The sequence below is a fragment of the Myotis daubentonii genome, chromosome 1, assembly GCF_963259705.1.
Source record: "Myotis daubentonii chromosome 1, mMyoDau2.1, whole genome shotgun sequence".
NCBI classification, from domain to species: domain Eukaryota; kingdom Metazoa; phylum Chordata; class Mammalia; order Chiroptera; family Vespertilionidae; genus Myotis; species Myotis daubentonii.
In genome coordinates this window covers 7,514,246-7,528,273 of record NC_081840.1, presented here as the reverse complement: position 1 = coordinate 7,528,273, position 14,028 = coordinate 7,514,246, and the positions used below count along the sequence as shown (strand labels likewise).

At 55.4% G+C, this 14,028-nt stretch overlaps 1 protein-coding gene across 2 annotated transcripts in view; it reads right to left on the bottom strand.

Annotated features, from left to right (window-relative positions):
* The window catches only part of ASB2 (ankyrin repeat and SOCS box containing 2), a 35,692-nt gene extending 22,341 nt beyond the window's left edge, over nt 1–13,351 (bottom strand). Inside the window, exons 1-2 of one of the 2 annotated variants that reach the window (XM_059687187.1) lie at nt 13,025–13,351; nt 4,488–4,765 (exon numbers count right to left, since the gene is read on the bottom strand). In XM_059687187.1, the coding sequence (XP_059543170.1) occupies nt 4,488–4,693 (206 nt within the window). In that variant the 5' untranslated portion in view covers nt 4,694–4,765; nt 13,025–13,351. The remainder of the gene's footprint in view (nt 1–4,487; nt 4,766–13,024) is intronic. The other variant, XM_059687179.1, reaches the window with a different exon arrangement.
* Nucleotides 13,352–14,028: the final 677 nt, after the last annotated feature.

Here is a 14,028-nt window from a genome sequence, read left to right as displayed (position 1 = left end):
GTTTTCAGCAAGGTGGTAGGCACCGGTCAGGTCCCAGACCCCAGCCCAGGACAAGGCCCTCTCTCTGATGGCATCATAACAGTGACAGCAACAGTGAGACTGCGGCCGGTGGGGTGGCAGCGAGCCGGCGTGCAGACGGCCCCTGGGATTGTGCCTCCTGTCCACGGCCCCACCACCAGGATGGAGGCCGGGGGTGTAGTGCTCTCACTTCGCAGAGGAGGAAACGGGCAAACGGAATTTCAGCAAGAACCTCTCAGTTCCTGCTCGCTCACGCCCTGTACCAGCACCTGGGATGCAGACCAATATGGCGCTTCTTTTTTTAATATATGTTTGTATTGATATCAGAGAGGAAGGAAGAGGGAAAGAGAGATAGAAACATCAATGATGAGAGAGAACCATCGATTGGCTGCCTCCTGCACACCCCCCACACTGGGGATCGAGCCCGAAACCCGGGCATGTGCCCTGATCGGGAATCGAACAGTGACCTCCTGGCTCAACCACTGAGCCACACCAGCTGGGCCAGGGCACTTCTTCTCGTTGATCCTCAGGATGTTCGGGGGCCGGCGGGACGTGAGACAAGGACACGCACACACAGCCGCAGAGACGCAGGGGAGGAGCTGAAAAGGGGCAGGAGGACTTGTTCTGGGAGCCCTGACATTGTGGTTAACTGGGTGTTAGGGGCAGGCAGGGCGAGTGCTCCGAGCTACTGAGTCGTGAGTCTCAACGCGGCTGGAGGGGGAGCCAGGCCCTGACTGGGTTCGTGCTCTCTCTGCTGAGGCTGCAGCGGCACTTCCTTCCCAGGCCCAGCGCAGGGGAAAACCACAGGCTGACTCATCGGACGTGAGAGGAACCTGGGGGATGTGGGCGCAGGTCATGCCCTAGAAGAGGCCCAGGTAGGGCCTGTCCTTCGCGTGGGCGGGCAGCGCGGGGGTCAGGAGTGCAGCACCATCACCAGCTGCCCACTGCCCCGTCCTGGCTTCCGCCTTGGGGAGGAACTGTGATGCCTTGATGAGAGAGAGAACCATTGATCGGCTGCCTCCTGCATGCCCCACACTGTGATGCCCGCTGGCTTCTCGGTGAACGGGAAGCCTAGCTGCCCCGGGGAAGGGGTTACCTTGGCTGAACGCAGGTGGCAGCAGGCATCTTAAAGGGAGGAAGCTCACAAATTCAAGAGTCTGCCCTTGCCCACCACTGTGCCCAGACCCTCTACCTGTACTCTCATCTGGTCCTCATACCCGCCCTATGTCAAGCACAGGTGTCATGAGTACAGAGCCTGGCACACAGTAGGCACTTGATAAACTTAAATGAATGAAACAAAGCAAACCAAAGCCTTTGGAGGGGTACTACCCCATACGGTAATCACAGTGTTGGGTGGCTGCATGCCAACACCTCAGATTCCTGGAGAACCAGCCCTGCCCTCTCGGGTACAGAGAGGAGGGGCTCACACGGCATTGCCACCTCCATCCCGTTCCCACGGGTCTTTAGGATCAGCCTACCTCCCATGAGAATTCTGTTTCTCCCTCACCCATTGACCATGCCATCCTTTCTGTGCTGGCCAGAGAGGAATCATAGAGAACAGGAATTCCAGCTGCCACGTCTGCCTTCCCACACACACATAGCCGAGATTGGTTGAGCGCTTGCTATGTGCCAAGCCTTATGCTAGGTACATGGCCCAAAGCATCTCATTTCATCCTCGAGTCCACTTTGTGAAGGAGATGCAATTGGCTCCCTTTTGCAGATGAGGAAACTGAGGCTCAAAGAAGTTTGCTTCGTCTACCCTGCTTGGTGAACTCCTATTCATCCTGCAAAGCCCACCTCCTTTGACTAAGTGTAAAGACCCTTTCTGTGTCCCTCGGAAACCGAGACAAGCCCCTTTGCTACACCTTTCCTGTTGGGTCATTAGGTACTTCTGTGCCTTTTATACGCATTAGACTTCAAGCTTGGACAGGGTGGGGACCAGGCCTGATCCACATCCAGGTGCCGGGAAGCTGGCACCTCAGAAGTGCACCGTGAGTGTGGGTGGACTGATTCGAGTTGTTCACAGTGCGTACACATCAGCCCAAGCAAGTTCCTGCTTCATGCTTTCCTCCTTAGTCTTCTCAGAAATGCAACCTTAAATAAAATGCAGAAGTTCAAAGACTGAAGACCCTGCTTCCTGGCCCCACTCTGGCTGGTCCACCCTAGTAACCTTGGGGGCGCCCCCTGTTCTGTTCCTCTCTGGCCAGCAGTGCACGAACCCTACTTCTCCTCCATGGGATGGGAAGTCAGACCTGCCTTTCAGGGAGCCCTCAGAGGGCCAAGGAAGATGATTAGCAAAGAAAAAACGCAGACACAGACCACAGTACGGTGATCACCAGAGGGCAAGGGGGTGGAGGGAGGTAGAGAGGGCAAAGGGGCATAAATGGTGATGGAAACACACTTGACTCGGGGTGGTGAACACACGATACAATGTAAGGATGATGTATTATAGAATTATACACCTGAAACGTACATAATTTTATTAACTAATGTCACCCCAATAATTTCAATTAAATATTTTTTTGTGGGTGGGGGGGGAGTGACAAGATGCAGGGCTGAATTCTTCTCCCCTCCATTACCTGTACCTGGATAGTCAGCGAGGGTCACATGGCCTTGGATAAGTCATTTTACCTCTCTCTGAGCGCTTTTTTCTCAGGCGGCCGAGTAAGTGTTGACACTGGCCTCATGGTGTGTCTCTACTTCCTTCTCCACTAGAGGAAGGAAGAGGCCAGAGTCTGGGCGCAGACCCCCCGGGTGGGGCTCCCGCGCTGGGAGAAAGCTGCGAGGCCGGGGACGCTGGCTTGTGCTGAAGGCTCCGTGGGAGGGAGGCTGCTCTGCTCTCTGATCCCTCCTGAGAAAGAGGAAGCTGTGGTCTGACCGACGCTGAACGAACTGGCCAGGACCGGAACCAGGGCGGCCCAGAGCACAGCTCACCATGAGTCCTTGGCTCTGGGCTTCTATTTCTCAGGTTGAGTCCCCAGATGGCATGTCCTCAGGGGCAGCTCCATGACCTGGAGCCTCCCAGCTGCCCAAGGAGGCTGCCTGCCTTCCCCTTGAGAAGGGACTCCCTGGTGACAGACGGCCCCGGCCCTTGGCCAGCCTGCCTTGCAGAGATGGTCCAGCCTGGGCAAGGGCCAACGTCGCACCATCACCTCCCTTCCTCCCTATCAGCTGGGGCTGGGCACGGGAAAGGTCTGTTTATTGTTGTTGCTATTATAACTGGAAAAGGAGACTGTGTTTCAGAAAGGTGAGGTGACTTGCCCGGGGTCACACAGGGAGTCAGCCAGCTGCTGGAGACAATGAGGTCTGAGGCCCAGGCCCAAGATAACACAGTTGGAGCAGCCACTCCCATCGCCGTCACCCACTTCCCAACACACACGCGACTTGGACTCCTGGCGAGCAGAGCATCTCTTAAATGTATGTATTTCTTTTCTAAAAGCATAAGGCCCAGTGCTTAATCATGTTCCCGGCTCCCCGCCTACCCAGACGGTGTCCTTACGGCCGCCGCTGCTCATGTGGGGAGTCTGAGTCAAGATGCGCGGTGAGTGCAAAAGACACCAGATTCCAAAGACTTAATATGAGAAAACAAGAATGTACACATCTTTTTCGTGATTTTTTTATATTGATGATGTGGAAATGATAACATTTTAGGCATAAGTTAATTTCACCTGTTTCTCTCTACTTTGTAATGTGGCTCTTGGGACATTCAAAATGGTGCATGTGGAGTCCAGCTGGTGTGGGTCAGTGGTTGAGCATCGACCTATGAACCAGGAGGTCACGGCTCAATTCCCGGTCAGGGCACCCAGTGTGGGGCCTTGCAGGAGGCAGCCGATCAATGATGCTCTCTCATCATTGATGTTTCTATCTCTCTCTCCCTCTCCCTTCCTCTATGAAATCAATAAAAAAAATATTTTTTTTAACCACAAAAAAATGGTGTATGTGGAATTGCAACTGTGGCCTGTCTCATACCTCTGTTGGAGTGCTGCCCTAGCTAGTCGTGCTGCTGGGAGGATGGGGTCATGCTGAGACGGGGGTGCAGAGCAAGGGGGCAGGATCGCCTTGCTGGGAAGATGTCACTTGCTTCTCAGACACGTTTCCCCAGGGAGACTGCACAGATGGGGTTGGGAGCTCTGGGCAGACTCGGGTATCCGTCCACTGCATTCAAGCATGCAGTCAGCAGTGCAAGGCCACAGCCCAGGCTCTGCAACACCATCTCCTCGCTGTGTGGTCTGAGACTAGTTACTCTGCCTTGAGCATCAGTTTCTTCATCTGTAAAATGGGAATCTAGCACAGAGCCTCCTAGAAGGTTCGTAAGAGGGTTAAATGAGGCAAAGTGCATGTAGCACCTCACACAGCACCTGGCACTGTCAGAGCTCAGGAAGTTCAGATAATAAATGTAAATCATTTTGGATTTGGATTAGTAGCACGTGGCACCTTATGAACGGCCCAGGTGACCTCTCCTGGCTTACCTGGTCCATGGGTAGAAATGGGCAGGCTGGCGGTTGGCACGTGTGGACAGGGAGGCCTCAGTAGTGGTTGGGCCCCGGGTCTTGTCAGCCAGACTCTGCTCAATGGCCATCTGGACCAGCTCCTCCTCGCTCAGGCTGCTGTACAGGCTGTACTCCTCGTTCCCAATGGCACGCTGTGTGCCCGGAGCACTGATCTCCGTGGCCATCTCTTGCACCTCTCACCCCGGTCTCCAGTGGAGACACTTGATGGGGAAGAGGAAACAGCAAATCAGAAAACCCTGTGAGGAGACCAAAACATCCTGGTCACTAACAATTTTGCAAAACATCTGTTTACCCACTGGGAAGTCTCTGCTATCTTCCGGCATCCACGAACCTATGAACCAGCCACCCATCTGTCCTTTTATGCATCCTCCCATGCACCCATCTGTCCATCCAACCACTCATTTATCCATCCACCCTCCCACCTGTCCACTTATCCATCCATTTATCCATCTACCCACCCAACCTTTCATGCTCCTATCCACCTACTCATCTACCTATCCATCCAGTCAGCCAACACCCACCCATCCCTCCATTATCCACGCTCTGATCATTCTGTCTTCCACCTACCCATCCATTTTCCATCCCTCCTCCCATCCATCCAACTATACATCTATCTATCTCACCAACCATCCACTCATCCACCATTCAGTCTTCCATTCCAGAAGCCTCTCGCTATGAAGCACGCACCATTGATGAGGGATTACTTATTGAGCACTGACTCTGTGTCAGGCACTGGTCTAAGCACTGGTGATACAACAATGATGCCAACCGACAAAAATCCCTGTCCTCACGGAGCGTTCACTACAGCGCTCACATCCCTTCCTTCCAATTACCCAACAACATCTTCTCCCGGCATTTTTCCATTTCTCGGCACTGCGCGCTAGGGCTCATACATGGGCCTGTTACTTAAAAACTTGTGAGCTAATTAAAATCAATTGTTTAAAAAAAATTGTCGTGTTAATTCCAGGGACTCTCATTAAAAACAACACACACACACCACACACACACAAACCCACACATGCCTCAAGGAAAAATAAACTCTGGTTGAGTCAAACTGCTTCTAGGAAATAAAGTAAAATTAATTAAGCCTGATTTTCGTTTTGACTGGCTGACAAGCAGCGTGACCGTAGGTCTATGGTTCTGAGCCCTGGCTGAACATGAGAATCACACGAGGTCTTTTTAAAAATATCCAAAATACTAGTGCTATAATCTGGTTTGCTTGGCAAATGCTCACCCCTCTCCTGGAGGCAGAGTAGCCCCTCTCCTCTCCCCATTGAGACTGGGCTTGGCCATGAACTTGCTCTGGCCAGTGGATGCTGGTGGACGTGATAAAGCCGCCACTTGACTTGGCTTGTGCTGTGGGGCTTGCTCTTCTGCCATCGCCGGGAGAGGAGCGCCCCCTGGAGGCACTGCCCTGCGCTGGGCCCCAGAGTGAACACACCCGGGGCAGCCTGAGCCCAGCCGCACAGAGGAGCCCCGAGCAGGCCGAGCGGCAGGGCCTGCACCTGCAGCTGAGCAGCCCAGCCTGGGCGGCTTAGATCGGCCTGTGTGCAGATGAGAATAAATGATTGGAGGGTGTGCTTTGTTTGCAGCCTTCTTGTGGCTCTGGGTGAAAGCAAGCATTTGATGGGGACCCTCCAGGCCCTCACCCCAAGGCGGTTGTTGGCCCTGATACGGGCTGATCGTAGGCATAGGGACGGCACTCAGCTGTGTGCCTTTCCCTCACCAGATGCTCTGGGAGGTGACGGCAGCAGGTGATGGTCTGCAGACAATTCCAGACTTGCCAGACCCTACCCCATGTCTCGGATGGTATTCAGGTCTTTTCCATTTGTCAATTATTTCATGGCCCGAGGAAAGAGTGTTTTGTTTTTTTTGTAGAATTAACTGGGATTAGTTCTGCAACACCTCCACTCCTTCCAGGAGACTTGATGCTCCCATTTTACAGATGAGGCAATTAAGGGGAAGGGAAGGGAAGGGAAGGGAAGGGAAGGGAAGGGAAGGGAAGGGAAGGGGAGGGGAGGGGAGGGGAGGGGAGGGGAGGGGAGGGGAGGGGAGGGGAGGGGAGGGGAGGGAAGGGAAGGGAAGGGAAGGGAAGGGAAGGGAAGGGAAGGGAAGGGAAGGGAAGGGAAGGGAAGGGAAGGGAAGGGTTTGCACAGAAAAGCTGGAAAGATAGAATTTGGAGCCCAGTTTTCCAAACTCAAATCCAGTACTCCTTCTGGGAATCCCAAGAACACTGATCCAAGTAACTGGCACACACCTGGGGCACACACGTGGGATCTGAGCAGGTGGGGGCAATGTTGCCTCCTCATCCAGCCGACCATCGGGCCTACACCTGGACGAGGTGCCCATACAGATGGACGAGGTGGGGCCGACCTTGAAGGGACGCGAGGGCTCTGCCTTTGAGAGGCGAACTCCCCTACCCCTCGGAGGGCTTGGCCAGCGCTTGCTTTCCTCCCAGGTCCTCCGTTCGGGAGGATCCTTGGGTAAGTTCCTCATCTACAGAATCCTGATGCACAGGATGGAGGCACTGGTGAATGCTGTTGTTATAGGGTTTGTGGGAGAATCGAGAGGGCTCCGTGTGCTCAGGCTTAGTGCTGGGCCTCACATGGTGCCCGGCTCTTCAGGAGGGGACTCGTCACCGGGCCTATGCAACTACAGGCTGGGGTGTCTGCCAGAGACGGGGGCCTCACCCGAGAGCAGGTGGGGCAGTTCAGCCTCAGCAGAAGCGGCAGTTCTGAAGTCGCCTGTGGGATCAGCTTGACCGGGTTTGAATCACAGCCTTACCGTCTATTAGCCCTGTGACCTCTTAGAACCTTAGTTTCTCCATCCGTACAATGGGCACAATGAGAGTACCTATGTCATGGCAGGGTGAGGGTGGGGCTGGGTCAGAGGTCCTGCCTGCCTCCTCTTGTGGCCTCAGTTTCCCCTCGTCTTCACGCTGCCCAGCTTGGTTTCTGAGGCCTCTGCCTGGGGCTGGGCCAAGTTCCAGGCCTGCGTCCTGGAGAGAGGCCAGCAGTCTCAAGGGACCCCCTGGACGGCCAGTTGGAACAAAAAATAGCCTTTCCCAGGGAAAGCGGGAGTGCAGTGGGCTTTGCCCCTTTAAGGCCTGCAGAGGGAGCGGTGCTCAAGGGCGGCCAGTCCACAGCCGGCTTGCAACAAGCAAAACTGGGGCCACCTCTTTTACCTCCTTCAGAGCATCCCAAACAACGGCTCCAGGAGAGCCCCCGCCTGTCCCAGGTGGCCTCTGCAAAACTGGGGTAACAGTGGCTCTGACAGGGTTCCCTGAGTTAACGCCGAAACACACGCAGAACAGTGCTCTTTTACGCCGGGCCTCAGTCTCTACATCTGTGAAATGGGCATAGAAACATGGGCCCTGCAGAGCTGTGGTGAAGATTAAATCACAGCGTTTGAAAAAGTGGTCCTTCCTGCCCTCAGTTCCTTCCCCTCCCCACAAATCCAGGCTCGCTGACAGCCAGGGAGCTGGTAGTGGGGCCTGGCACCAGGGGAGGTGGGACTCTGTGACAGTTTGGGGGCTGCAATGGGAAGAGTGGCTCCCTGGGTGTCTTATAAAAAAATTGGGGGGGGGGGGGTGGTATGGAACATGGCTGGGAGGGCGGGGGCAAGAAGGGACTGGCAGCCATCCTCCAGGACCCCGAGCTCCCCATCAGCCAGGGACTTGGGTCAGGAGTGTGAGTCTGGGTCACTCCTGCGAGTCAACTGCACACAGGCTGATCTAAGCCCCCCTTCTCATCCTTAGGCTGTTTATAGATGGAGCCAATATCGCTGCTCATCTCCGTCCCCTTCCCTTCCCTCCCCTTCCCTTCCCTTCCCTTCCCTTCCCTTCCCTTCCCTTCCCTTCCCTTCCCTTCCCTTCCCTTCCCTTCCCTCCCCTCCCCTCCCCTCCCCTCCCCTTCCCTTCCCTTCCCTCCCCTTCCCTTCCCTTCCCTTCCCTTCCCTTCCCTTCCCTTCCCTTCCCTTCCCTTCCCTTCCCTTTCCTTCTCTTTCCTTCTCTGCCTCATCACCTGGCCAGTCATCCTTCCAGGCGCAGTTCATGCATCTCCTCCACCAGGAAGCCCTCCTGATTCGATGGCTGAGGCATTCTTAGATGCTCTAACTGCCTGCTATGAGCCTGCCTCCCTACAGAGTTGGAAAACTTCTGAGGCGCAGTTTATATAAAATTATCTATCATCCATCCATCTATCTATCTATCTGCCTCTCCCCAAAGTTTCAAGGTCTTCCAACCATCACACGACCCTTACTTGAAGGCAGTCCTAGCAACTGGCCACTTGGGCTCGCCTGGGGTACGTGAGGAAGTGGGGCACTGGCCTGGGCTGTTCCTTGGCCCCCCGGGGTCCTTAGCCCTGTCCCTGGAAATGCCCAGTGAGTTTATAACGAAGCTTATCTTTGTGATCTGCTGCCCCTCCCCTCTCCAGAAGGGTCCTGCGAACTCTGAGGGAGCACTTCTAGCCGGAGGGCTCGAGGGAGTAGCCATTGACGAGCTCTCTCCCCTTCCTGATCCTGTTGCTTTCAAACCCGAACCACAAATACAGCCGGTGCTTGTGGGTCCCTGCACTGTTCCCGGCCACTTTCATGAAATGCACCACCAGACCTTCTCGGTTCCCTGGGCTGGGCATGGGGGTAAGATTCTTCCCATTGGCCAGATGGGGAGACTGAGGCCCAGACTGTAAGGGGCAGAGTGGATGGAGTCAGGCCTGCCTGCCCCTCTTTTCATCAGACCCTCTGACAATGAGAATTGGGCAGTGGCCAGGGGTAGTTACTCTGGAAGTTTCTGCCCTGGCTAAGGGATGAGCCAGCCTTGGGAGAGTGGAATCCAGGTCACCTCGTTTGACCCACACACAGGGGCCGGTCAAAGCCGCAGGTGGGCCTTTGCCAGGGGCGGTGCTGGCAGGTGTCCAGGGCTTCGCAGCTGCTGGGAGTTTAAGCCCATTGTCCAGGCTCTAAAGATGCTAAGAGCTCCTCCCAGCATCACTAATCCCAGACTTTGATGCTGGTTAAAGCTCTGGCTCCCCGGGCGCAGGACCTTAGGCCCCTGGCTTGGGCCAGGGTTGCTGATGTTACCAGGGAATCTGCTCAGGGCTGCAGGCCTCAGCTGACCCCCCACAGGCTCTTCTCCCTGGAGGCTGGGGGGGGGCGGGGGAGGGAAGGGCGGGCGGGCGGGGCCGAGGCCCAGAGAAGGGGCATGACCGGCCCAAGGTCACCAGGTGGGAGGTGATGGCCAGTGATTTGAACCTGTCAAGGCAGGCTCTGCTCCCACTCCCACGCCCCAGACACTCTGTGCCCATCGGGAGGGAGGGGGGCATCGATCTAAGACTCCATCTGAAATGGAGGCGCCATGAGTGCCAGCGAAGGAAAGCCTCAAAGAAGGTCAGCTTTCCATTTTATTTCTTTGGGACCCAAGCTGCTGACTCTCCAGGTCCCTGAGTCACCTTCGCCTCGCCTTCGCCCCCCCAGCGGGGGACACTTCTCTGCCCTCCTGGCCCTGCAGGGTCTGGCCCAGCACAGCTGCCCCTCCCGCGCCTCCCCTGGCCCATCTCCTGCCTCCTGCGGCACCAGGCCCATCAGTGGGGTCCGGCCACATGCAGGTCTGCACACAGGATTGCAGGCCCCTGGCCCAGCTTCTGCCCAGGGCTCAGGGGACGCCAGGCTCTGCCATCTGTGCCAACGTCCCGGATGGGAGTGAGGCGGGGCGGGGCTTGCCAGTCCAGCCTGAGCTTCCAACAGCGCTGCCCCCCCCCCCCCACACACACACACACAGCCCCAGGGCAGCTTGCCCAGCCCTGTTCTGGGCACCAGGAGAACATGGCCCCTCACCTAGGCCTCTGGGCAACAGAGGGTTCTGGAAGCTCCCGTCCCAGACTGCAGGCAGAGTGGGAAGGCTCAGGGGGGCGGGCAGGTAGGGGTGCCCTCCCAAAGCCCCTCCCCACTCCCCACTCTCCACTCCCCACCCTGGGGCCCAACTGCAGGGCCGGCTGCAAATCTTTTAATGGAGATCACAGCAAAGTCATCTGAGATCTTTCTCCTTTCTGTCCCCCCAATTCCTGCCTTTATGTAGATCAGTTCCTTCTCCTCTCTCCACTTCCCTTGTCTTTCCTGTCTTTCCCACCCCTCTCTTTCGTGTCCTCTTCTTTAGAAAGTGCAGGCAGGTAAGGAGCCACTTCACTTTCACGTCACCGCCACCAACTCCCCACACATTCCCCTCAACCACAAGGCTCTTCACAACTTCGTTACGTTCCAGGGCATTAGTCCAAGAGCAGGTGCTAAGGATGAGAAGTCACAGTAAAACCAGTCCTGTGACAGCTGCCTCCTCCAGGCAGCCTGCCCCCCTGCAGCTCGGCAGTGGAAGGAGATTTCTGTGCCTCCTTTGGGAAGGCTCTCTTGGGTCTGGCCTGTCCTTGATAGACAGGCATCTGATGACCCCTGCCTGTGCCAGGGACGGGTCCTTTTACTGCTGTGTCAGCCCCCTGGGCAGCTGCAGGAGGCCGTAGCGTTGAAGGTGGGCACTGGAGGCTAATAGACCAAGAGGCCAGGATTTGATTCCCAGCGTCAACACCTCCTAGCTGTCTGGCTTTACGCAAGACCCTTAACCTCTCGGAACCTCAGTTTCCACATCTGGAAAATGGGAATGACAATCACCTCTCACTCATAATGCCCTTGAGAAGAGTCAATGAGAAAAATGGCCACAAGCACTGGGCTCAGTGCCTGGCTCGCAGCAAGTGCCCGGGGAGTGCTCACAGAAGTTCATTGTGTTGTTATCCACTGTGAGGTCTCCAGGGGTGGATCATATGGAGGGAGGAGGAAGAGGAGACCCCCTCCCCCACGAGGCACTCATGGCACCATGAGTCAGAGGTGATTGTCACTCCCATTTTCCAGATGTGGAAACAGGTTCTGAGAGGTTAAGGGTCTTGCGTAAAGCCAGACAGTTAGGAGGTGTTGAAGCTGGGAATCAAATTCTGTTTGTGCAAGAATGGATGATGCAAACTAGAGTGGTGCCAGGTGGAGGCCTCTGCCAGCTCCTCAAGGAGGGGGTGCTGTAAACAGGCCCGCCACCAGCTGTCGGGACCCATCGACTGCTTTGGAAGTGATTGGCGCATCTGCCCCTGGCAGCCTCGCTGCGGTCGGCCCAGGCCGCTGATGGCAAAGGTCAGGCCTGTGGACGGTGTGCTGGCCCAGCTGGCTCTGCCGGAAGCCCGGTGAACTCCTCCGGTCCCAACCTCATGCACAAGCTGAGCTTTCCCTTCATTGAGCTACTCTCTGCCCCCTGCAAGGGGGAAGGGAGGAGCTCGGCCCCTGCCCAGCCTCAGGTCTCCATCATCTACCTGTCTACCCCCAGTCGCCGCCTCCTGCCTCCTCATTCCAGTCCATTCCCTTGACTTCCTGAAGTCAGATCCCACCTGCTCCTCCTCTGCTCAGAAACAATTAGAATGTGTCCCATCTTCTTTTGTAAAATATGTTTTTATTGATTTTTAGAGGAAGGGAGAGATAGAAACATCAATGAGAGAAACATCATTGGTCGACTGCCTCCTGTATGCCTCCCACTGGGGATAACGAGCCCACAACCTGGGCATGTGTCCTGACTGGGAATCCAACCAGTGACCAGTTCATGGGTCGGCACTCAACCACTGAGCCACACCGGCTGGGCTGTTCCGTCTTCTTGACTGACCTGGTGGGATCTGCATCTGCCTCCAGCTCCCCCTCCCAGCTTCACCCCGACTTCTGACCTCCACAGCCCTTTGCCATAGCCACACTGCACTGTCCACAGAGCCCAGACCCACCTTGACTTGTCTGCCTTTGCCAAGCGGCCCCTCCACCTGCAGTCCCTCTCTCCACCCCTCTGTCTGATGCCATCCTGTCCGTCCTTTCAAAGACCACCTCCTCGTTGCATGTGTCCTCATGCTTACACACGCACACACACACGCTCACACACACACACACGCACAGTATTCCTGCATCTCTGCATTCCCACATAACATTTCTCATTCTTTACCTTGAGCCCTAGGTTTTGTTTCCAAATTCTATTTCCTCTCCTAAACCCCAGGCCATTGCAGGCCCATCATCCTGGCACCCTGATTGCTATTGCCCCACAATACCGGGCACACATAGACACTCCATGAAATTGATGCCCCCATGCATGAAAATATCTATTCACCCGAAATAAAAGCACTTCTGAAAGTCATTTGTCTGACACACATTGCCCAAGGCCTGCGAAGCAACAATAGCATCATTGATAACTCCTTTTGCATTTCCATTTTTAGAAGTGCACCGCAGATGGGTATTCTGAGCGAGAGCCCTCACAAGGATGGATGAGTACATGCAGACGGCTGCTCCTCCGTCCCCCAGATCTGAAATGAAAGTCACCGGCATGCCTCATCACCCAAGAAAGCAGGAGAGAGAGGTGGGGAGACGCAAGAAAGCAGCGTGGCCAGACAAACACCCTCACTCGAGGTCTGCATGGGAGCGTGGAAAGCGTGCATTACCTGCTAGGCTCTGCCTCAGGGGGCCGTTCAGGGAGGATGCAAGGATTTTCCTGAGAGTGTCTGAGTTCAGCACATGCTCCCTGCGTGTTCCTTCTGCCCTGGCCCTGCGAGTCTGGCTGCTCCGCCTGGCCGCTCTGAAACGCTGTCCTTTGAAGCGGGGAGTTTATTTCGGGCCCACCGCATGACCAATGATGCAAGCCAAACTATAAGATGTTATGGAGCTCAGATTTCCTGTTTGGAGATTGCACGGCGGAGGCTGTGGTCCTGCCTTCAGCTCCTCCAGGGCGCATCAGCTGCGGGCTTCACTTGGGAGCGCATCTCCGAGCGTTGGCCCTCACGTGACATCATCATTTGTGATCCTTGGCATGGAGGCCATATATGGGTATGTTTCTGGAACCACCCCGGAGGGAGCGAGAGGGGAGAGGGAAGCAGAGGGTAAGAGACGGACAGGCAGGAAAAGAGAATGGAGAGAGAACTGGGAGATAAAGAGACAAGAGCAAGGGAGAGCGACAGGGTGGGAGAGGTGAGAAGAGGGAAGAGGAAAAGAGGGAACATGAAGAGGATGATAGAAGAAAGGAAAGGGAAGAAAGAGGGTAATGAGAGAGGATAAGGAATGAATGTAGAGAAGGAAAGAAAATTATAAAAAACAGGAAGACAAAGGCAGAGAGAAATTGTGACCATTTAAGAGATGGAAGCGGGGGGGGGGGGGGGGGAGAGAAATAATGAAAAAGAAAGAGAAAAAGGAATAAGAAAAAGCATGAATTGAAAGAAAGAGAGGGAGAGAGAGAGTCGGGGGAGAGGGAGGCGAATGGGAAAGGAGAGAGAGAGAGGGAAGCGAAATAAAAGGAAGGAGGGGAGACAGGGAGGGTGGAGAAGAGAGAGAAAGAAGGGAGGCTGGGAGCTACTTAGAGAGAAAAGGGGGAATGGAGGAAGGAAGGAAGGAAGATGGGCTGAATGAGAGAGCGGGGAGAGGGAGACAAGGATGAAGGGGTTCAGTGTAAACA